Source organism: Myotis davidii, unplaced genomic scaffold (assembly GCF_000327345.1).
Source record: "Myotis davidii unplaced genomic scaffold, ASM32734v1 scaffold379, whole genome shotgun sequence".
NCBI classification, from domain to species: Eukaryota; Metazoa; Chordata; class Mammalia; order Chiroptera; family Vespertilionidae; genus Myotis; species Myotis davidii.
Genome location: NW_006290553.1, coordinates 1,713,996 through 1,737,709, shown reverse-complemented (window position 1 = coordinate 1,737,709; position 23,714 = coordinate 1,713,996). Strand labels below are relative to the sequence as shown.

General features: G+C 43.9%; 1 protein-coding gene across 1 annotated transcript in view; it reads right to left on the bottom strand.

The window, feature by feature from the left end:
* Positions 1–6: 6 nt before the first annotated feature.
* PLCXD2 (phosphatidylinositol specific phospholipase C X domain containing 2) overlaps positions 7–23,714 on the bottom strand; it is a 64,336-nt gene continuing 40,628 nt past the window's right edge. Inside the window, exons 2-4 of the mRNA XM_006763604.2 lie at positions 15,414–15,874; positions 9,254–9,495; positions 7–2,623 (exon numbers count right to left, since the gene is read on the bottom strand). Of these exons, the coding sequence (XP_006763667.1) occupies positions 2,464–2,623; positions 9,254–9,495; positions 15,414–15,874 (863 nt within the window). The 3' untranslated portion in view covers positions 7–2,463. The remainder of the gene's footprint in view (positions 2,624–9,253; positions 9,496–15,413; positions 15,875–23,714) is intronic.

Genomic DNA, 23,714 nt, shown 5'->3' with positions numbered 1-23,714 from the left:
GCAACTATATATTTTAAAACTAAAGGAAAAAAAATCAAGTAAACATTTCACTGAACAGTCAGCAGCCCTTGAGTGTCACTGGTATCCTGTGTAGACACCTGTCACACACCTGGCCTCGTAGCACCAAGCACCTGGACAAAGCTGAGGCTCAAATAAAACAGAGAAGAATTCTCCTCTTGCCTCCTTATCTCTTTGCCAAGTAACAAAGGGTTAAAGAGGGGAACTGATCTAGTCCCTAGCAATTGAGCATGAATTAAACACAAGACCCAAATGAAACAATAACAACAAATAAAACCCTGAGGGTGGGCCAGGGATTTCAGAGCTCATCACTGGAGTTTAATATCAGAATTGAAGGGAAATGGAGAAAGTGAGGGCACTCACTTCCTTACTCCTTTCCATAGAAGGCCCTAAAGAATTTGACAAAAAAAATCTCAGAAACCTCTTTGGAGAGGAGCCCAAATGTAAGAAAAGTTAATGCCCAGAAGAGGCATTTGTGTTATGACCTCCTCAAGCTGTGGACGCTAAAGGTCAGAGCTTAAATTCCTTCACAGGGAGTAAAGGTTGGAAGACCAAGAATTGGGGGTGTGCATGTGCTTTTAGTAGCAACTCTAGGATACCCCCCACTGCAGGCAGCATGCAAATCCAGCCATGAGCATTGAAAAGTAGAAATGGGAAACTACTGGGAGGTGGTCCAGCGATGTGTATACATGCACACAGCCACCCAGGATTGCATGCTTATCTTTTCTCCTTTGGAACCTGGAAGCTAACACTTCCTTGGAGATTCTCAGGCAGTTCTTAGGAGCATTGAAGCGCACGCATTCCCATGCTCAGCTTTCTTCCCGGCTGCTTTCTTTTCAACCCTTTTCTGGAGGGTCTTCCTCAAGAACTGAGAGTTCTTCACTACCCTTTTCATCATCTGCCCCAGCGTGTGGCTTGCGAGTGGCTTCTCAAATCTGGACCACGCCCACACACGAACCCCGTCCGCCCTCTTGACTGAGGAGCCAGGACATCTATAGCAGAGTCGCAGGTCACTCACAGTCCTGAGATGCATGGTCCTGCTAAGGAGGAAGACCATGGCAGCATCGGGCCTGGGTAAGAAAGTTCAGGAAGCTCCTTGGTGAGTGCTCATGAGGTAAGAAGCACTGAATATACTTAATCTATAAATAAATAAGTTAATAAATAAAACTCAAGAGAGCTTTTTATGGATAAGCACCTCTTATCAATAATAAAAAAAAAATTCCCTTGTGAGTTTCAAAGCCCTCATGCAGTGGTGATTACTAGGCTCAGCACAAGGAAGACACAGACTGGAAATGTTCCAACACTGGGTATTTCTCACTCGACGACATCCAAGTCATCCTAAATGTCCCCCGAGGTAGTCTTGTTTTCAAGGAGTTACAGAATGGCTCCAAACTCACTTGGCGTGTCCTCCTTAAATCCGTTGCACTTTCCATGCATCCGTGTCTGCTGCCGCGTTGTCACAGACAAGCTCCCTTCCATTAGCATTGTGTCCCATGGCATAGAACCAAGTCCAAGGCAGACAACAAAGAAATGCAACTCCAAGATCTGGCTTGAAGATCCTACTCCGAAAACGATTTTGACCAAATGATGGAAGTGCTTACCTGGCAGCCATTTTGGGAAAAGCTACAGAATTGAATTTTAAAAAAAATCTGGCGTGCAACAAACATGCATGTCTGTCTATTGTTGGGCCCCACAATGAAAATATCTCTGGTCCTTGTTCCTTTCACTTTTAAGAAGAGGCCAAAACAAAGAGAAAGGAATCAATGCTTTAAAAGTGGGAAACACATTTCTGACACCAACGGCAGTCTGCACTGTTTATCTGAAGAATGAAGTTGACTAATTACCAAGGATAAGCTATGCAAGAACAGCTTGTAGCTGAAATACTTTGGTGATAAATGTCTTACTCTCTCAGGGATAAAGTGGTGACATTCAACATGTCTAGAGAGAACTGGTGCTTGGCCCTTTCTCCCCTCAAAGCCCAAGCTGATAGTAGAGCCACCGCACAGGGCAGTCTACACCTGCAAGGAGTGATTCTTTTGACCAGGAATGCTTTTCTGGTTCAGTTTTCTCACTGACTCAAACACAACACCCTGGAAGACAACAGGGAACTAGGCCTAGTAGGAGGACACACAATACCCCAAGGTATCTTGGAGACTCCATTTCCATATAACATTCAACATCATAAACCATTGAGGAAATCCTCGCCTCGATCTCATGAAACATGCTTTCTTCCCTTGGACTTAAGTTTTTCAAAAGTCTCACTGGGAAAAATGCAATGAAAAGATCTTCAATTTTATCCAAATGGCCCTGTGAGGAGGGGAAAAAGAAAAAACACCCTCCTTCTATTCACTTCACCATCACTGCCCAGGGGCCATCCTAACAGAAAACCCTTCAGAACTCTAGCCTGGATCAAAAGATTCAATATTAAGATAAATAAAAATTGAATCAGCATTTAGCCAAAGCTCTATCCTCCTGTAGGAGGTCATTCAATTCAATGACAGTCGTGGCAAAGTCCACCAGGTCCACGAAGTCAGACGTGATGATGTTGACACCCATGGTTCCAGGCTTCTGAGTTTTTACCCAGTCCAGGATGACAGGAAGGTTCCTACACAGGGAGAATGTTGTGGGGGAGAGAAGAGAGAGTAGAGTTTAGAAGGACTCCTCCAGTAATAGAAACAAAACATTTCCCTTAATGTAACAAGAGTATGCCAATAAAAGCTTGAGCACCCAGAATTAGTCCATTTAAGCTTCATATCTCTTTCAGGGGCAAAGTGATGTCTATTCCACTAGAGAATTGTACTTTCAGGGTTTCTGTGCTGGAAGAGGATATTAACCCCAAAGAGATCCATGTGAACAGGACCTTAAAAACTAATATCAAAAGTTTAATGATTAGTAGGTTATTTTTATCATAAAACTTTTCATCATAAATCACTGAAAGACATTTACAATAAGCATATCCACCATGTAGGTTTTACTAGTAACATTTTACTATACTTGCTTATCACATATCTATCCATGAATCTGTCGCTCTATCTTTCCATCAATCTAGCTTATATTTTTGACAAATTCCAACTGCTAACGGCTATACCCATCACCCAAACACCTCAGTATGCATATCATTAACTAGGGTTCCATATTTGTTTACAAGTTTTCTTTTGACATAAAATTTATATCCAGTAAAGTGCACAAGTCTTAAGTGTATACCAGTTGAGTTTTGACAAATGTATACACAGAACACATACCCATATCAAGGTTTAGAACCTTATCAGCACCCCAGAAAGCTCCTGCATATACCTTCCCCTTCAAGTCCTGTCCCCCAGTCCTCCTAGAGACAACAATTACATTGATTTTTTTCTACCACAGATTAAATTTGGCTGTTCTAGGACTTCTTATAAGGCATGCAACATGTATTCTTGTGTGTGAGGTTCTTTCATTCAACAAATGGTTTTGAAATTCACCCATGTTGATGAATGGATCGGTACTTTGTTCCTTTTAAAAGTAACTGCATAGTATACCATTGCATGAATATACTGTAATTTTTTTATCCTTTTTCCTATCAGTGGATAAACAGGCTGTTTCCAGTTTTTGGATTTTATGAATAAAATTTTAGGTCGGGGCATTCTTATACAAGTCTTTTAGTGGACATTTATTTTCACATCTCTTGGGTAAATAACAAGGAGTGAAACTGCTCTATGATGTGGTAGATTTGCTTTTAGGTTTATAAGAAACTTCCAGATCTGTTCCCAAAGAGCTGTGGTTCCATTGTACATTCCCATTAACAAAATGTGAGAGTCTGGTTGCTTCACATTCTCTCCAAAATTTGATGCTATCAGTCTTTTTAACTTTTCCATTTAGTGGGTGTGTAAAGATATCTCATAGGGTTTTAATTGGCATTTTTTCTAATCATTACTGATGTTGAGCTGCTTGTCATGTATTTATTGGCCATTTGTATATCTTCTGTCCAATTTCTTTTACTTTTTTTCTTTAGCTATTAAGTTATAAGTTATTTATATATCTGGATACAAGTCTTCTGTCAGATATATTTTTTGATATTATATCCCTGCCTGAACTTGCCTATTGATTATTTTACTGGAATATTTCAGTGAGCTGAATTCCTTAATGTGGATGAAGTCTAGCATCAATTTTTTAAAATGGTTTCTGTGACCAACCTAAGAAACTTTTGCCTATTCCCAAGTCACAAAGGCATTTTCCTGTTTTCTTCTAAAAACTTATGGTTTTAGCTTTTATGTTTATATCTTAGATCTGTTTCAGGTTAATTTTCATATATGGTATGAATAGGAGTCAAGGTTCGCCTTTTCCATATGCATATACAGTCATTCCAGCAGCATGTGTGCCTTCGTAATAGACAATTGCTTACTCAGTGTTTCACAAACAACATTCTGTCAGTCTCATTTTATAGTTTGAGGGCTTTCTATGTGATAGAATGTTTTGCCAAAGAAGCTCATAATCTAGTAACATAAACAATGCTGACAATTTAATGTCATACTTTCTATATTAGTGGTAAGTGTAAAATACCATGGGAGGTAGAGAGAAGGGAGCTATGAAGTGTCATCATAGTTTTGCATCATGGTAAAAATAGCTCGCTACATACTCGATATGTTGAAAATGGTTTAAGGAAGATACAGATTAGGGTTTATATTTTGGTTAAGAAACAAGAGACTAATTAGGAAGAATTTGCTCTAGGCCAAAATAGAAAATAAGTGAAGTTTATTGTCTTAATGGGCCCCTTTCTCTTCTGTGGGGACACTCTCCTGGGTTGTCACTTCCTATCCTTTGCTCCCTCAAAGCTGCCCTCCCTTCTTTGAATACACACCATGACTTCATTCTTCTCCTAGAAGACCTATCAAGGCTGTGGCAGCATTCTGACCCTCTCCTCTTTATTTCCCTCTTGTCATGACAGCTAGAAACAGCCCATGTCTCTTCCCTCACTCAGTGGGCGCTACAGTTGGCAATGGGCAAAAACACATCTCATAAATTGATTTATACTTTTACATTCTTCACTAATTCTGATTTAATAGACCACCATCATAGGGGTACTTCCATTTTCTAACTGGGACTCCTGACAACATAATAACCCCAATTTGACCTTAACTGATTCAATTTCTCTGTGCCTCAGTTTCTCCCCCTAAACTTCATATGTGAGAATTAATTGCATGTAAAGTGGTTAGAACTGTGTCGGGGACATAGTCAAGCACTATCTAAGTGTTCCATAAAAGAGAAGGAATCATAGATGGTATAGTGTGAGGCAGAGGCATTTGGGTGCTGGGGTACGGAACTTTCCTAATGTGATTGTCACATCCTGTCACCTACGTGGCAAAATGTTGTGGCCTGAGATTGAAGGGCCCCAAATCCAGTCTGCTCTGAGAGACAAAGACCTGGAATACACAATGGCTCATATGAGGGCCACAAAACACTGACTCATTCAAGACTTAAGTTCGTGGATGTTTAAGTATGAAATACAGGCGCCATCTTCTGGTTATCCTGGGGAAATGAGACTTGAAGGCTCGGTGGCAACTCCAGCTGACTCCAGCCAGAGCCAAACCTCCAGGGATCCCTGGAACCTGGGCAGAGAAATGGGGGAAAGGCATGCACCTGCAGTCTCAGATGACAACGAGCTCTGTGTCAGCTTCGGGTTGCAGGTGTCAACCAAGGTCAGGGTCAAATAACCAGGGTTATGTACAACGAAAGGGAATTGTAGAATCCACCGTGAGGAGGAGCTACTTTATTTTCTTAACTCCCGACATTTACCAAGATGAGAGGTCAGTGGACAGGCCGAGTCGGGCGCTGCTGACTGTGGGCACCGACCCCCCCTGGGCTGCAGGGCAGGAGGCTAGGAACTTCCCTTTGACTTGGAGGCCCCTGCACCATGAGGCCCCCTGCACCATGTTTCTGGGTCTCCGTACACAGGGAGACATCTGCCTGCCAATAGGATGACGTACCTATTTTGTGCCAGGTACTGTAGTAGGCATTTTCATGTGAAGACTCTAAAATATTATATGGTATTATTAACCCCATTTAACTGGTGAGGAAACCTCAGCAAACTTGTCAAAGCCCTTTCTGTTGTTAAGGGACTGCATTTGTTTGCTAGGGCTGCCATAAGAAAATGCCACAGACTGGGTGGCATTAAACAACAGAAACTTATGTTCTCATAGTCTGGGGGCTGGAAGTCCAAGGTCAAAGTGTTGGCAGGTTTGGTTTCTTCTAGGCCTCTCTCCCTGGCTTGTAGATGGCTCCCTTCTCTCTGTGTCCTCACATGGCCTTTTCCCTCTGCCCACATCCCTGATGTCTCTCTGTATGCCCAAATTTCCCCTTCTTGTAAAAGCACCAGGCAGATTGAATTAGATCCCACTCTAACTGAAACCATTTTAATTTAATCACCTCTTTAGAGGCCTGTCTCCAAATATAGTCACACTGTATCTACTGGGCTTCAGCACTGACTTTTCAGGGAACATGACTCAGGACGTACAAGGACCAAGTCAGGCTTGAACCTCAGGCCTCTGCTTTCAGCCCTTGTTCCCATCCACGTCCACAGTCCCATGGCTGCTCTGTCCTCAGGCATAGGCAAGATTTCCTTTCAGTTCATTTTGGTGGAAGTGCAAGGTGTCTAACAATCTAGGGAAAACTATCATAGAAATCCAGTTGGAATTCTAGTCTTAGCTTCCTTTTAGAGTAATGAACCAAGGAAATGGGATCTTAGGTCTGAAATTCACTTAACAGTCCGGGGTGAGGGGGACAGTTAACTCTCTGCTGAGAATACCACCTCTACACTTGTAGGACAATCTTTCACTGTCTGAACTCTGATGCTCACCACCTGAACTCAAGAACCAAAGCAGAAAGATGCCTTGTCATCTTTCTCTTGGCTAAGCTGATGGCCAGTGCCAGGACCAGTCTGACATACTCCTGTGTGCCTTAGTTAGGACTGACTTTCCAGTGTTGCACTCAGGGGCAGGCTCTGGGCCACCTGCTTCTTTCCTAGGCTTGTCCAACAGCCCAGAGGAAATGCCAGCCGCAGGTCGTGCTGGTGTGAGGGGACCAACGCTTGACCACAGCTGAATTTCCTCCTTCAGATGATGTGGAGCCTAGGAATGCAGGGTGTATCCCTGCAATATTCGTGTGACCAGATGGAGTCGAGATGCCCGAGTATGTTTCCGTCTCGGAGACATCTGCTTGCCACCAGCAGGCAAGGGCTCTGGCATGCTAGGGTGAATTGGCTTTGGGCACCGGCCGCCATCGTTAGCGCTAAGTCACAGAGCCGTATGCTTCACTTGAAGCCAGATTAAAACTCTAGGAATTTATGAATATGAAAAGCATTGTGACACTGTGGGTTGGTACTTGTAACCAGTAAGATCTGACCAGATTCAGGTGCTAGTAAGACAATCCCAGGCCAGTGGAGCAGAAAAGAACGGGGCTCTGAAACATCTACATCAAGTCAATGCTGAGCACTGAAAAGGGCTACAGTCCAGCAATACGCGGTCCCCATTTGAGACACATCATTGCCTCTTACTAGCTACGTGGGTCCTGGCCATGGAAGCTTACTGAGCCCCACCTGAAATGGGGTGATCATGTGCCCCAGACAATGTGCCCTCCTAGAGGCTGGTTGGATTTAATAATGAAACGAAGTCATCTGCAAGAGGGTACTGTACATTCAGAACACAGTATACACACGTAACCTGTCCTTATTTTTAAGTATGCCCTCTCCTCATTAGTACAGCTCTCTGCACAGATGTTTATAATAGTGATTTTCATGTTGTTTGATAGAAATGTGTATGTTTATTTGTTCCGATGGACTGTAAGTTCGCGAGGGCAGAGACTGCATTATTCATCTGGTATCTGTGGACCTAGCTGCTCCTAGGTTCTCCGTCATTGTTAAATGAACAAATAAATAAGTAATGTTAGTCTACAAATTTATCAAAGGTATGGGGGAAATGGTATGCATAAGTGAAAATATATTATAGAAAAGAAAGTTCATAATTCTGGATCTTTCAGAGATATATTGCTAGTTTATGATATGCTCTTTTCCAAATTCAGCACAAGCAATTCAGTCCAGACTCAGTAGAGACCCACAAAAAGGGGCTTCTGGTACTGTTCATGGCCATGTCACCAGGAACTGCCACCGAGAAAGAGAAATCCCGGTGTTTCTCACTACCCACACTCCTGCCAGGTGAACTCCTGCTATCTGAAGGCATGCTATCCAGACTCAGAGCCAAACAAGCAAATAGGAACATGCTTCTGGATGAATCTTTCACTGTCTGAATTCTGATGCTCACCACCTGGAACTCCAGAACCAAAGTGATTTTTGCAACTATCCCTTGTAACCCAAGCAAGTTAGATTCCTCAGCTTGGATTGAAAAGGATACCCTATCATATATATATATATGATCCTTTTTTTTTCCTTCCAAATATATTTTTGTTGATTTCAGGGAGGAAGAGAAGAGGGAGAGACAGAAACATTAATGATGAGAGAGAATCATTGTTCAGCTGCTTCCTGCATGCCCCTTACTGGGAATTGTGTCTGAAATTCGGGGATGTGCCCTGACCAGGAATTGAACCATGACCTCCTGGTTTATAGGTGGATGCTCAACCACTGTACCACACCAGCCAGAAAGCAACCTTTTTCTTGACAACACTTATCATCTATTGGTGTCCAGCATAAAGAACATAATCTAATACAAAATTTCTGGAGATTCTCCTGCCTAATCGCACAGTCAGGATTGATCTGCTCTGTGGAAGTATTTAAAGCTATAGCATGGTTGGTGGCACCCTAAGCCACTTCTTAGGACTCATTGTCATGGTGGAAGGGGAAGGACATCCCAAATCTTTGAAGTGTTATCTCTGAATCCCTAGCACCTAGCACAGAAGTCACATTTAATGCTTCATAAGTGAGTACTTGGGACAGCTAAGAGGACAGTGGCAAGCACAGGATGCACCCCGTGCTAGAGGTGAACAGGCTGATGTTGGCTTCAAGGGCTATACTTTAGCATCAAAACTTAGAACGTATTTATGGTGTAATATGTACGTTTTAATAAAGTATTTAGAACTCCTATGGACTCAGTTAATGCAAGCTACCTCAAATGAACAGCTTTTTCAGATAAGGTATTTTCTCTTGCAGTATTTTAAATCTTCAAACTGTATGGTTTTACTGCTGTTTATTCAGAAGAGAATAAAAATACATTAAAAAAATAACTTTACTCTGGAGATGGGAGTAAATTCTTACCTGTGAACCAGTGTGTTCTTGAGGCCACCAACCAGGCCTCGGGCGATGGTCTTTGCTCTGGGGGTGAGAATTGCTTGAGAGACATGGAAGGAGCCATGTGGGGCCCGCTCACTCAGAGTGGTCTCCAAGAAGAGGATTAGTTTGCGCACACTGGTGGTATTTGCCCAGGGTGCTGGTATCTTCTTTCCAGGCCACAAGAAGGGGTATTGCTTGTAGAAGGGGCAGTGATAGAAAATAAGAACCTGAGATGTCCAAAACAGAGAAAGTAAAGCAAGTCATGAACAAACTGAGTATCAACTCCTTGGCTTGACGCAATTGCTAGGAGGAAAGGCAAAGAAATATAAACACATAGAAATTCAAGAATTGATATGTTAAATCAATTTAGAAAAGTTAATATGCAAGGATTTAAGCATTTGCATAAGTCTGAGTTAAAGATTCTTTTTTTTAAATTTTGTTTTATTGCTTAAAGTATTACAAAGAGTATTATATATTTCTCCTTCCCCCCCACCCCTTGACATTCCCCCTACACCCCAGTGTCTTGAGTCCATTGGTTATGCTTATATGCATGCATACAAGTCCTTTGGTTGATCTCTTGCCACACACCCCCGCCCCTAACTCCCTTCCGCTGTAGTTTGACAGTCTGTCTGTTCAATGCTGCTCTGCCTCTTCTTAACTTTATTTTTGTCAGCATTTTGAAAGTATGGTAAAACCCTGAACCCCTTCGCAGGCTATGATTTAAATGAACGCATAAAATAAAATAGACAGGATTACAAAAGAAATCAATAAGATGGAAATAGAGCTACGAATATATTAACTTAATTTGTAATAAACTGATGTGTTTCATAATAAAGATATTAAATAAAAATATTTTATGGTAAGTACAAGGTCCATAATTTTGAATTAATGATATTCAAATATAAACACATAGAAATGATATTTCAAGATAGCTGATGTGTGATATGGAGATATATGTGATTTCTATAGGGATAAAGTCATAGTTACAGGGCCAATACTTCTGAGGGTGACTGCATCCATAATCTATGGGTATATACTTTTCAGCTAAATTCACAGACTTCTTATATGCCTTACACCAGGCGGAGAAACCCTGAAACTACAAGTCATGACTCAAATACTCATGAAATTGGCACTGAGCTCTAGGACAGGGGTGGGGAACCCCTGGCACGCGTGCCAAATATGGCATGCCTGTAACTTTTGCTGGCACGCGGAACTCTCTTTTACAATCTTCCATTTACAATTTTTTTCTTAATATCGACTTTTTATTTTTCAGATAAATTCAGTGTAGGTGCATCTTAGATAAATAAATAATTTTACATAACAAGTTATCTTAAAGACCATAGACATTGATTGGGGAGAAGAGAAAAGAAGAACAATTTCTATGCCTTTGCCTTAACTCTCCCTGCCTTCCTAGATCCGACCAGTGTTTTGGTTTCATCTACATACGCTTGTGAATCTTTATTCTCAGTGATGAATTTTGTTAAGTCTCGTAATAGGAGTAGCTTGACAGATGAAAGGTTTTGGCACACACTCACAAAAAGGTTGCCCACACCTGCTCTAGGAGTTGAGATCAACACAGTGAACTTGTGCGTACTGATTCTGAATGAACTATCTCTTACCAGGAGGGCGCAGGAATGTACCCTAGGCAGGGAAGAAGACTTCTGGGAGGCGCGGGTCTCCAGTGGGACCTCTCAGGATGGTGGTGATTTTGAAATAATTAGCAAGGCACATCTACAGCATTAATTAGTTTCTGAGAGCAGCTGAGGGACAGGGAGTTGCTATTTTGGTTGTCCCAATTCAGAGCTCTGCTGCTTAGGTTTCTAGAAGTAACATATTTTCCCCCGTCAGGGCACAGTGATCTCTACTTGGAGGAATGGGGCATGCTGTTTACACTCCTTGGACTGCAATCCTCGGGTAGCTGGACGGAGAGCATAATCCTCCAGGCACCCACAAAGGACTCTGAATGTGTGTGTTTTGTTTCCTGTGAGCCTTTATCTCTTAACCATGGTGCCTGGCTAACTGCTCCTGGAGGCCTACAGTAGGAGTGCCAGGCCCAAAGCCCTGAACAGGCTAATGGCTGTTCTTGTTTGTAATGGTTTTGAGTAATGTCTGACTGTCTGCTAATGCTGTCGGTGGTAAACACATGTGCTAATGAGGTTAATCACAGGCTCACTGTAAGCAGATTGTCTGGGAGATGGGGAAGGATTTCCTGCTGGCAGGGTAATTAGCTGGTTTGGAAGGCTGGGGTCTCCAGTGTCCCTGAGTGAGGAAAGCTGGCTCCTGGAACAGGCTGCGGGAGAGGCGGGCTGTGTGACCCTTGGACAGGGCCCTTCCGATCACTGACCAGGCTGCCTGCCCCTGGAAGGAATGTCAGGGAATGAGAGGACAGTGCTACTCTTTCCTTAGCCTTGGAAAAGATGCAAAAAGTACCAATTACATGAAAGGGATTTTATGCCTTTCCTCAAGAGCTTTCTTGAGTGATTTGATCCTATAGGTTCCAGGAGAATTTCTATTTACAGTAGGAGGTGGGACTAGCACACCAACTTTTATTCTACAGATTTTCAGGGGCAGTAACTCTTGTCCAGGGCCTGTGTTTGCATCAGCCTCCCCCCTCACTCTGCTGTATTTTTCTCTGAGATACTCTCCCCATCCAGCTCAGCAATTATATTCAGTTTTTCTCTTGAGATTCAGATTTAAAAATCTAATTTCCTTTGAGAATTATTCCTTCATTGACCTCCTCTTATTCTGATCGGTCCTTTCTGAGGCCCCTGGGATATGGATGTATACTATGTACTATTTTTCAATCGACTGGTTACAAAACCCCCATTCTTCGTATAGTACATTTGAGGCCATTTTTCTTGTAATTGTATGTCAGTTGCTTTGTATTTTGCTAGTGTTATGTATTCTTACTTTCTCAGTAAGATTCTAAATACTGCCAATCTGTAGATTAAATTTTCAAATTCATTATACCCTGAAAACTCATAGCCACTCATGTACAAATATATATCTGTGAGCAGTGATGTAACTGCTTATGAGTAAATGAAATGTGACTGAATGGTGATACACTTCTTGCTATTAAATTGTAGTAATAAAATACTCAGGGGCTTACATGCAAGGCAGCTCATTACATAATGAATATTTAAAGCTTAACCACCAGTAGGGGACTGCCCAACAGGGAGGGATGACTGAGGCTCTGCTGTCTCATTTTGCTTTCAAGGAGAAACCTGTCAGGGAAAACTTTGGAAAGGAAGGGGGACAGGGACAGTCTAGAATTCAAACTGATGACACTCTCCCTTTTCCTGAGATGCCATCACAGGGTCTTTAGGCATATCTGTAGTGGAGGATACAGATTAGCCCATACTTAACAACTCTGATAGATCATCACTGTGTTGCTAGACAGTCACTGTCCACACCATTCATTACTCCTGAAGACATCTGTTACTACTACAGATTCCATAACAATTTAGTGTGTGTGGTGTGGCATCAACAAAAAGAGTGTTTAATTAGCATAGTCTATGACACCAGTTGTGAAAATCACCAAGATGTGTGAGCATCCCTGGGAGCCTGGGAGTCTGAAAAGCTGAGGGAACTCTGGGGAGCCTGCAGTGGAATCCTGGATCCTGTCACTCACTAACATGTTCTCCTGGGCAACTTGGTTAATCTCACTATGCCTCAGTTTTCTCACCTGTAAAGAGAGAATAATAACAAAATACCTATCTCATACTGTAGTTGAAATGATAAATGAAATGATTAATATATGTACTTTGTACATTGTAAAGGCTCACTAAATGTTAGCTGTTCCTGCTGTTGCTATTCCTATCTATATATATAAAAGGCTAAGCAACTATCTGAATGATAGCTATGACATGCACTGAACACCAGGGGGAAGATGCTCAATGCAGGAGCTGCTGAGCTGTGGTGACTTGGCAGCAGCTGTTCTCATGTGATGCACCTGGAACCAGAGAGGAGAGAGCCTGATTCTGAGGTGCGTCACCTGAGAACCACCCTCGCACAATCTGGGACCCCTCAGGAGATGTGGGAGAGCCAGTTTTGGCCCGATCCTCGCAGGCCAGGTCAAAGGACCTGGCTCACTCCACAGATGACCTTCAAGCCACAGCCCTGCCTCAGGTGCAGCTGGCCAGGGAGGGACCACAGGAGGTTGGCTCCAGGGTGTGTCTGGCCTGTCTCGCCCAGTCCTGCCCTGCTGGGTACCTTCTAATTAATTTCCTTTCAATGTGCACAAATCCATGCACTGGGGCACCAGTTATTTAATATTGTAAGAGAGAGACTCCACAGGGGTAAAAAAAAAAAAACAAACTCTCCGAATGAGACCTGTGAGTCTAAATGTATATAAACTCAGGTTTGGAGGAAGGGTTGTAGTAAATATTTGGCAAACCATCACTTACACATATTTTTCTGAGGAAAAATAGCTTAGATAAATTTAACAGATACTAAGACTTAACTCATTACCCTCTGTGAGTCTAAGGACTTAAGCGCTTTTATGAGTGTATAAAACAATCCAGTGTTTCCAATTACTCAGGTCAAACCTGGGAGTTATCCTAGAACCTCACTCCCTTTCACACCCTGAACCTCAACCATTAGGCAACCCTGTTGGCTCCCCCTTCTGATAAGTTCAGAATCTGACCACTTCCCAACAACAGTCTCCTCCCTGGTTTCCTCTCTTCGTCCCCTCTCCCTATTCCTGGTCTCTTCCTGGTAACCAGAGGGAGACCATTACCACTAAGTCAGGTCCCAGCACCCTGTGCTCAGAAACCTTCACTCAGAGTACAAGCCCAGTCCTTACGGTGCCACAGGCCCACATAATCAGCCATTCTTCCTCTGACCTCCTCCATGGCTGGCTCTGCTCTCCAGTGCCCCTTGCTTTTCCTCAAAGATGTTGGCACACTCTTGCTGAGGGCTCTGCCAGGGCTGCTCCACTCCTGGGAAAGCTCTTCCTCCAATGCCCATGTGACTAACTCCCGCCCATGCCATCTTGCAATGAGGGCTGCCCTGACAGACCTAATTAAAACTGACCAACTCGCCAGCCCACAGAACCCTGGCTCCCCTCACCAGCTCACCTTTCTTCTTCATGGCTCTTACCACTCTCTGCATTATATGGAATGTGTTTATTATGTTTACTATCTATGAACTGTCTCCCTCCACCTGAATGAAAGTTCCATTAAGAGGCAAGGATCTTTGTTTCATTTACTACTTTATTCCAAGTGCTTAGACTGGTGTTCACTTAGCACATACTTGGTGTTCAAAACGTATTTGCAAGTGAATAATCTTTAATAGATTTTTAATTAAAAGCTCTTCCATAAGTTAATAACTGCCTCTTTAAGATGTTTTGGTTAATGTATCTGAGCAAGTGAGCAATTATGAATCAAAAGTCCTTTTTTTTTTTCTTTTTAAAGAGAGTCTAAATTGGAAGCTGACCATTCCTGGAGCTCTTGTTCCCCACTATCTACTATTTTTTGGGATCAGAGCAGAATATATCTGAGGCCCGCATTCCTTTCCTTGGGTATATGCCTCCCGGGTCTAGGTTTGGGGACGCTTCTCAGCATAAGCAACTGGGGATCAGTCTCCAGGCCTGAATCCCTCCCATGGGCTCTTCCTTTCTTAGTTCGTTCCCACTGTGACCCAAATTCTGTGAAGATGGCCTTTTAAAATATTAACACACCTGAAAGGATCACTTCACATGCCTTTGTCAGCTGATGTTTTTACTTATCAATCAGTACTTGGCAGGAATGATCTGACATTGAGTGGAAGGCAGGATGGAAGGGACTGCCCCTGAGGGCAAGCAGGGGGGTTAAAAGTGGACTTTATGGGAGAAAGTAAAATGGTATGACCAACTGGTCCATTTCACAACTTTGCTTGGGCTGGTTCTGGCCAGGCCATTCAAAGTCAATTTAGATGCCAAACAGGTTGCCATAAAGTTTTAAATACTTGGCAGGTGTTCATCCCAGGTTAAGGGCATCCAGGGAAGTCCTTGAAGCTATCCTGGAGCCCAGGAGCTTGTGTGAGTATGTTTAATATTCCAAACCATCTATGCCTTCTAGACTAAGAGCCCTGCAATGAGCCGTCTTACAGCTGGCGATACAAAAGAGGCAGAAACAGTCCTGTTCTCTCATCTCGGTTCTCCTACCTGGCACTTCTTCTCCCACAGGATCTGCAGGGTCAGACTCTCCACATTGCAGGCCGAGCACAGCTTGTTTCCAAAGGCCTCCTGCATCCGGTGAACCAGATATTTGTGATGGGCCTCATCCATGGCATAGAAGTGGTTGAAATCCAAGAAGACAATCTCTCGGGGGTGCTGCGTAAGAAACGAGTCAATCTCCATCAGCCCATCCCAGACCTTGATGCCAAAAAGTCCGTGGATGAAGTAGATCTCCTGGTCGGTATCCCCTGGCTTGGAGGACACACGCAGGTCAAAGTAGCGGATCCCAGCATCGAGCTGCTCTCGGAAGGTCAGGTTCTGAGTCACAGACCATTTCTTCATTAGCTTCTTCACCAAGGAGATCCTGGCAAGGCGCATGACAGCTCGGGTTTGGTCAGGCCCCACTGGGGATTTCTCATCTACCCAGTAGCTGAACGAATCATGGGAGCCTACACAGAGGAATAAAGGTGAGGAAAACAGTTGAGACTGGACCTGGCAAAAAATATGCCAATTGGTAGGAAAACAAACAAAAATTAGGAGAAAAATACACACCAAAAAATTGTAAACAAATAATTGCAAAATTTTTCATGCTTTCTAGGAATGAAATAAGCACAAATAAAAGTCATGTCGCATTTAGCAGCTTGTTAAGCCTGGGGTAAAACTATAATCCTCATATATTGCTAGTGTAAGGTAAACTAATAAATACCCGTTTGGAAAGCTATTTAGAAATATGCTTGGAAAGAGGAGATTGAAAATAATCATAGCGCTTGATCTAGTCATTTCATTTCAGGAGAGCTATTTTGAGGAAATAAACTAATTTTGGAAAAACAAATGTGTGCTGGAGAATATTCATAACAGAGACAAACTGGAGGTGGCTTGAGTGTCCCTCACAGAGGAGTGCTTAATGGTGGCATACCAATGTCATTCACACAGCCATTGAAGCAGAGGGTACGAAAACTCAATGTCCATCTCAGCAATGCTGGGATAGGCATCTAAATTCTAGGAAAGGCAGAATTGTTTAAAAATTCCGACTATTTTTTGTGCTTTTGTAAATACTATTTTACTATTGTAAAATGAGTCCGTAGGGGACATCTTATCGAGGCTGCCGTGGTAGCAGCTGCTCTTCAAGTTCACTATGCCACTCAAGGACAACAACACGAAGAAAGATACTGAAAAGTTGGCAAAGAAGGACAAAGACCCAGTGAACAAATCTGGGAGCAAGAACAAAAGAAGACGTGGTCCAAAGGTACAATCGGGACAAGCTCAATAACCTAGTCTCGTTTGACAAAGCAACATATGACAAACTCTGTAAGGAAGTTCCCAACTATAAGCTTATAGCCAGCTGCTGTCTCTGAGAGACTGCATATCTGTGGTGCCTGGGCCAGGGCAGTCCTTCAGGAGCTCCATAGTAAAGGACTTATTAAACTAGCTTCAAAGCACAGAGCTCAAGTAATTTACACCAGAAACACCAAGGGTGGGGATGTCCTAGCTGCTGGTGAAGATGCATGAGCAACAGGTCCCACCAGCTATACATTTTGAGAAATAAAACTTTACTAAATAAAAAGTCCATAGGAATGATTTCTTGACAGATGAGATGAACATTCTGCAAAGTTCAACATGGGTTAGTTATATGGCTTCATTTCAACTCATCTATTAATGAGCCGAATCTGCTATTAAATGATCAAAAGCATGTTCCCATCCTCTGCTTGAGATGATCTTATTGTTATCCTATCTAATAAAAGACAAAAATGGTAATTGGTGTACGACCGATACCCTTTTCATTGGCTAATCAGCGAGATATGCAAATTAACTGCCAACTAAGATGGCAGTTAACCGCCAAAAAAGATGGTGGCTAATTTGCATATTGCAGGCAGGATGATACAGCACCATCGGAGAGCAGGTTGAGGGCATGAGTGCCGGCGGTCGCCCGGGACCCGATTACGTGGGCCGGCGGGGCGGCTGCGGCATCTGCCTGCACTCACCTGGGACCCGATCCCAACGGCAGACCCGGACGCTGCGGCGTCTGCCCACACTCACGCCGCCAACCCGCAAAGGGAGGCCAGACTGTGGCTTAGGCCCACTCCCTGAGGGGAGCAGGGAGCAGGTAGTAGGACATCCCCTAGGGCTCCCAGTATGTGATGCGGGCAAGCTGGGCTGAGGGACCTCCCCCTCCGCCGGTGCACAAGCCTCTAGTAAAGTATAAGTGAGCATGAGAGACACATTTCTAACTTTGGTGAGAAAATATTTCTAAGGTGAAAATTATCTTTAACAAATTAAAATGCTTATTTCACACTAGTTGATTATGTTACCGGTTTTACTAAATCTCAAAGTATGCATTTCATATATAATATGTAGAACTTGCCCTGGTCACTTTTGCTCAGTGGTTAGAGTGTCAGCCTGTGGACTGAAGGGTAGTAGGTTCAATTCCTGGTCCCAGTTGAGGCGCAGAATTGAACCTACTATCTGGGATGGGCTGATGGGAGGCAACCAATTGATGTGTCTCTCTTGCATCGATGCTTCCCTCTCTCCCTCTTTCCCCCTTCTCTCTCCCCCCACCCCCGCAAAAAAACAAAAAAAATATATATATAGAGAGAGAACTTCACAAAACTTTACTCTTTTTGCTTTATTATTTCAACTTTCTGGAAAATAAATCATTCTGGGATGGCTTTATCTTCTACTATTTTATCTTCTCAGAAATAAAGTGAAAAAGGAAAAAAAAAGTGACAAGCAATGCTTTATTTTTATGTAGTTTCCAGAACATGGAGAATATCCAGTAACTATTAAGAAAAAATATATTTACCAATCATTAGGCAAAACCAATTTTGCAAGCAACAAAATTACTAGCATATTTCAGGTAAAAAAAATGCTGTTACTACTAGAAATGTGGAGCAAGCCCCCCCTGGATTTCCAATATTGGTTGTTTCTGTTCATGACACTCGCTGGATACCTGCCTAATGCTCTGCTTCCTTTGGCTGTTCTTTGGCTGTAAAAAAAAACAGGAACTCTTTATACCTCCTCATTGAGAGATTTATTATGAATACATTACATACACACGGTGAACAGCCCACTCTCTCTTCTCTTTAAGTCATCTTAGCAGCCCAGCTGTTTAGGACTGTGTGCAATGTAATGCCAGGGAGGGTATCAGGGAACAGCCATTATCCAAGCGAGGGAGGAGAGACAGATCCCCTATGGAATTGCCTTGTTGCTGCTGAGCCAGTTTCGTTTCCAGAGGGAGATGTGCTAACAACCTCCAACACTGTTCTCCTAAGCTGAGGATTGTGCAGCAATGTGACAGCGATGGGGCCTCAGGGACCACTTCTGTATACACAGGGACACACACGGTGCCCAGACTGTCCCACAGAAGAGGGAGGGCCTGCAAATGCACGGGGAACACAGAGTCTCTCTTTATCTCTCGGCTCCCTTTTCCATTTCCTCTCTTCCTTTCTGACATCCTGTGCCCAGAGCACCCGCTCCCTCCCCTTGACAGGAAAGGACAGGACAATGGAGCAGATTGTTCACTGCATGTTTTACAGTAGTTGTCCTAACCAGGCCGACAGCCATCAAAACCAGCCATCATCTTTAACTACTGCCAATGCTTTTGACTTTCTACTTACTTTTCCCCCCAGGTCGCTTTTTGCCTCTCATAGAGTGAAATAAATTGGTACTTAATTCTATTTAACTATTTCTTTTTTTTTTTTGTAAAACAGGATAAAAATGTCTTCCCCGCTCCTGCACACAGAATATTTACAAGGTATGCAATCTGCAGATCAAAGTGATGAAAAAGCTAAGAACCATATGATTTCACGCATATGTGGGATATAAAACTGAAACTTGTGAACACAAACAGCAGTGCGGTAGCTGCCAGAGGAAATGGCATGGGTAGTGAAGGGGGTTCTAACATATGATGATGATAGAAGATCTGACTTTGGGTAGTGGGCACACAGTGCAACATATGGATCTTGTAACATAGAAATCCATACCTGAAACATATCTATCCTATCTAATAAAAGAGAAACATGGTAATTGGCATACGACCGCTACCCTACCCATTGGCTAATCAGGGCGATATGCAAATTAACTGCCAGCCAAGATGGCGGCCGACAGCCAGGCAGCTTGAAACTAACATGAGGCTTGCTTGCTTCAGTGATGGAGAAACCCAATGTCCCCCGCCTGCCTTGCCGGCCTCTGAGTCTGCAGTTTAAGAAACATTGTAACAAATATAGAAGCTAAACAAAACCCCAGAAACCTGCTTTCAGCGAGCCCGGGATCTCAGAGCTGGAGTTGATACAGAGTTTCGATGATAGAACCTAAACAAACCAGATACCTACTTTCAGCAGCTGAGGCCTCAGAGCTGGAGCCAGACCTAAAGCTGGCCCAGAATAAAAAAAACAAAAAGGAAAAAAGGAGCAGCTGGGAGCTTCAGTCCTAGCCTGAAAACAGCCCTCAGCCCCTCACCCAGGCTGGCCAGACACCCCAGTGGGGAACCCCACCCTGAAGGGTATGTGACCAGCTGCAAACAGCCATCTTCCCCTCACCCAGGCGGGCCAGGCTCCCCATTGGGGACCCCCTCCCTGATCCAGGGCACCCTTCAGGGCAAACCAGCCAGCCCCCAACCATGCACCAGGCCTCTATTCTATATAGTAAAAGGGTAATATGCCTCCCAGCACCGGGATCAGCAGAGCTGCGAGGCCTCCTGGCACCGGAATCAGCGTGACAGGGGCCAGCGCCCAAACCTCCTGATCGCCCTGTGGCTCTGTGTGTGACAGGGGGCGGTGCTCCAACTCCCCTATCGGCCCTACTCTGTGAGTGACAGGGGGGAGCTCCTCAACTCCCTGATGGGCCCTGCTCTGTGAGTGACAGGGGGAAGCTCCCCAACCCCCTGATTGGCCCTGCTCTGTGCGTGACAGGGTACGGAGCCCCAAACCCCCTGATGGACCCTGCTCTGTGTGTGACAGGGGGTGGCGCCACAACCTCCCCATCGACCCTGCCTTGAGTGTGACAGGGGACGGTGCCCCAACCCCCCAATCGGCCCTGCTCTGAGCCCGACCAGGGGCTGCACCTAGGGATTAGGCCTGCCCTCTGCCACCCGGGAGCAGGCCTGAGCCAGCAGGTCGTTATCTCCCGCGGGGTCCCAGACTGTAAGAGGGCACAGGCCGGGCTGAGGGACGCCTCCCCCCCCCCCCCCCCCCCCCCACCGAGTGCACAAATTTTTGTGCACCAGGCCTCTAGTATACATATAAAAGCCAAGCTACCAGAACAATGGAAGAACTGAAACGACGGGAGGGACTGGTCGCTATGACACGCACTGTGGCAGCCAACCGGCCTGATCTGGGCCCCGATTGCACCCCCCCCCCAAAAAAAACCTCCCTCAGCCCCTCACCCCAGCCAGCCCAGCCTGACAGAATTCGTGTACCGGGCCTCTAGTATGATCATATTAACCAAAGGCACCCCAATAAATTTAGCAAAAAAAAGAATGTCTATAGCAAGGGTTCCTTTTCTCTCTGTCTGCAATGTGTGGATTCAATTCATGCATTCCCAGAAGAGGAAAAGAAAAAAGCCTGTTCCACTGGTCTTCCTTTATTCTCTAAGAGAATGGCTGCCTGGGTTGTTAGAGGGGCAGCTTCATGATTTCTCATTTGTTTTCTGATAAGGTTAGAAAACAGCTAAGGACCTCTTCCTGCTGTGATTTCTGCCACAGGGATGCCTATCCATCTTCACTCCTCCCTCTCAATGGCTCCTTTATCTCTGTCTAAAATAGATTTATGTGGTGCCCTTCATCTTAAGGACAGAACAAAGCACTTTCCCAAACATGCCTTATGCCTTCAGGCAACTGTCTCCTCTTCCTCATTCTCATATTCTTGAAAGCCAATCCTGCTGCTTGGTCACCTGTGATCTACTCCCTTCTTCCCATAGAAGGATAGGCCGCCTCTTATCCTTTTATAGCTACCTTTGATCCCTATTACCTTCAAATCAACAACTCCAAATAGGCTTTATTCTTGCTGGCTTCTCTGAGAGTTTGCTAAGTCAGCTTTTTTTCTGCAAGCTTCCATTCCCTTGTCTTCCATGATGCATAATTCAAGGCATTCCCATCCTCCTGTTATCACTCTCTTTCTGTCTCCTTTGCTGGCTCCTCAGCTTCCTTCTTGTCCCCAAATTTAAATGTGTTCCAAGGATCTCTATTATCTGCCTTTCCGCACCTTTTCATTCATTCCCCAAGTTTATACAGTTCCATTGTACAGATGACACCAAAAGCTCATCTCTAGACTAGATTCTTCTAAGTTCCACATTTGCTTCCAACTTCCTGCTTTAGTCTTCCACCTGATGGCCTCCTCCCACAATAAATTACACATTTTGAAAGCCCAGCCACTCAGGCTGTCCCTTCGCCACAAAATGCCTCTATTGAATATCTGCCAATACTTCACTCAATCACTCAGATTGAAACGTTGGATTCAGTTTAAATTCTTCCTTCTCTCTCCCTCTCTGCATCCAATCAGTTACCAAAACTTTGCATTGTACTCTTGCAAAATACATCAAATCTGTCTCTTCCTTTAAACTTCAATTGCCACCCTCTTGTTCACACATTCATTACCCTGATATAATCAGGACCGAAAGAACCCTGATTTTATCTTTTCACTCCAGCCTCAGTGCATTCATAACCAAAAGTTACATCATCTCAAGATACTTCTGATTATGTCATTTTCCTCCTCCCGTCTCCCTCCCAAACTAGTTTAGGACTCTCTCCAGTGTGGCTCCAGTGCATGGTTTCAGACTCCTTTCTGTCAAGACCCATACACGGAGCCTGGCATATGTTGGTGTGCAATATATACTGATAGGCAGACCACTTCCTCGACTCTGTCCATTTTCTTTTACTGACTTCCATAAATATTCTCCTATCCCAATTCTGTCCACATCTTCTCCCCAGGATTTATAGCCCGTATCAAGTAAGTTGCTTACTGCACCTCAGTTTTCTCATCTGTAAAATGAGCTCGATAGTGCCTACTCAAAAACTGTGAGTATGAGAATGTATGCAAAGCGCTTGGGACAATACCGACACACAGTAAGCACTGAACTACTGTTACTGTTATTGTTGGTCATCTGTTAGTTAGAAACTAGAGCGAGGAAGGGTGATTGACTGAAATCCTTATCTTAAATACTTAGGGTCTGGAGGATTTTCTCTCCTGAAGTGCTGTTCCTCTCCATCTTATTGGCTGATGTGACATGGAAATGACAGCTTAGCCTCTACCTTGTTGACTGTAGCTGCCACTCACTCTCTTGATCATAGCCTGACCTTTATCATCACCCACTTCTAAAATCTTAACAATCAATATTCTACTTTCTGATCACAACTTCCTTTTCTTCTGCCTCACTGTGACCTGTTGCCTAATTCCCCCTGTTCTGAGAGCCCAGGTTGTTGTCATTTGCCACTTTTACCTACAGAATTACCAATATTATAACTATCTGAAAACTGTTAGGATCACTGTTGAGGTCTGTTGTCTGTCTGTATATTCAGGCATGGGCACAGCCCCAAAATGTACATGGAAATATTAACATGATACTTTCAACAAACTTTTTGACTAACAACAAATGTTTTCTCTTCTCCATTATTTCTCATTTACAGAGTGGACTCAATAGGCCCATACCTCGGTTGCAGGCTCCCAGCCCTGATCAGGGGCATGCAAGGAGGCAACCAATCGATGTGTCTCTCTCTCATCACTGTTTCTCTCTGTCTCCCCCTCTTCCTTCCACTCTCTCTAAAAATCAATGGAAAAATATTCTTGGGTGGGGATTAAAAATAAATTGACAATAAATAAATAAAACAAAAATAATTTAAATGACATGCCCTGAAATAATAGATTACATTACAATACAATAGCATGTCAGATTATGTGGTGACCATACTTATAGCTATGGAGGGAAGAATGAAATAAGAGTTAAGTGAAGAATAAATATGAGAGAAGATGGCGGCATAGGTTAACGCCAGAGATTGCTGCCTCTAACAACCAATTCAAATTACACCTAAAAGACGGAACGGACATTATCCAGAATCACAGGAAGGCTGGCTGAGTGGAAATTCTACAACTAGGAGGAAAGAGAACATCATACCCAGACTCAGAGGAGGCGCAGTGCTGAAGTGAAATACTCAGGTGCGGAGTGCGCTAGGAGCGGGCTGGCGCAGAGGGGCGTGGTTGGCGTTTTCAATTGGGAGGGAGCTTCAGACTCTGAGCTCCAGAGTTAGGCGAGTCTCTAGGGACCCAGACTCAAACGGGAGAAGCGGGACTGTCTGGCTTG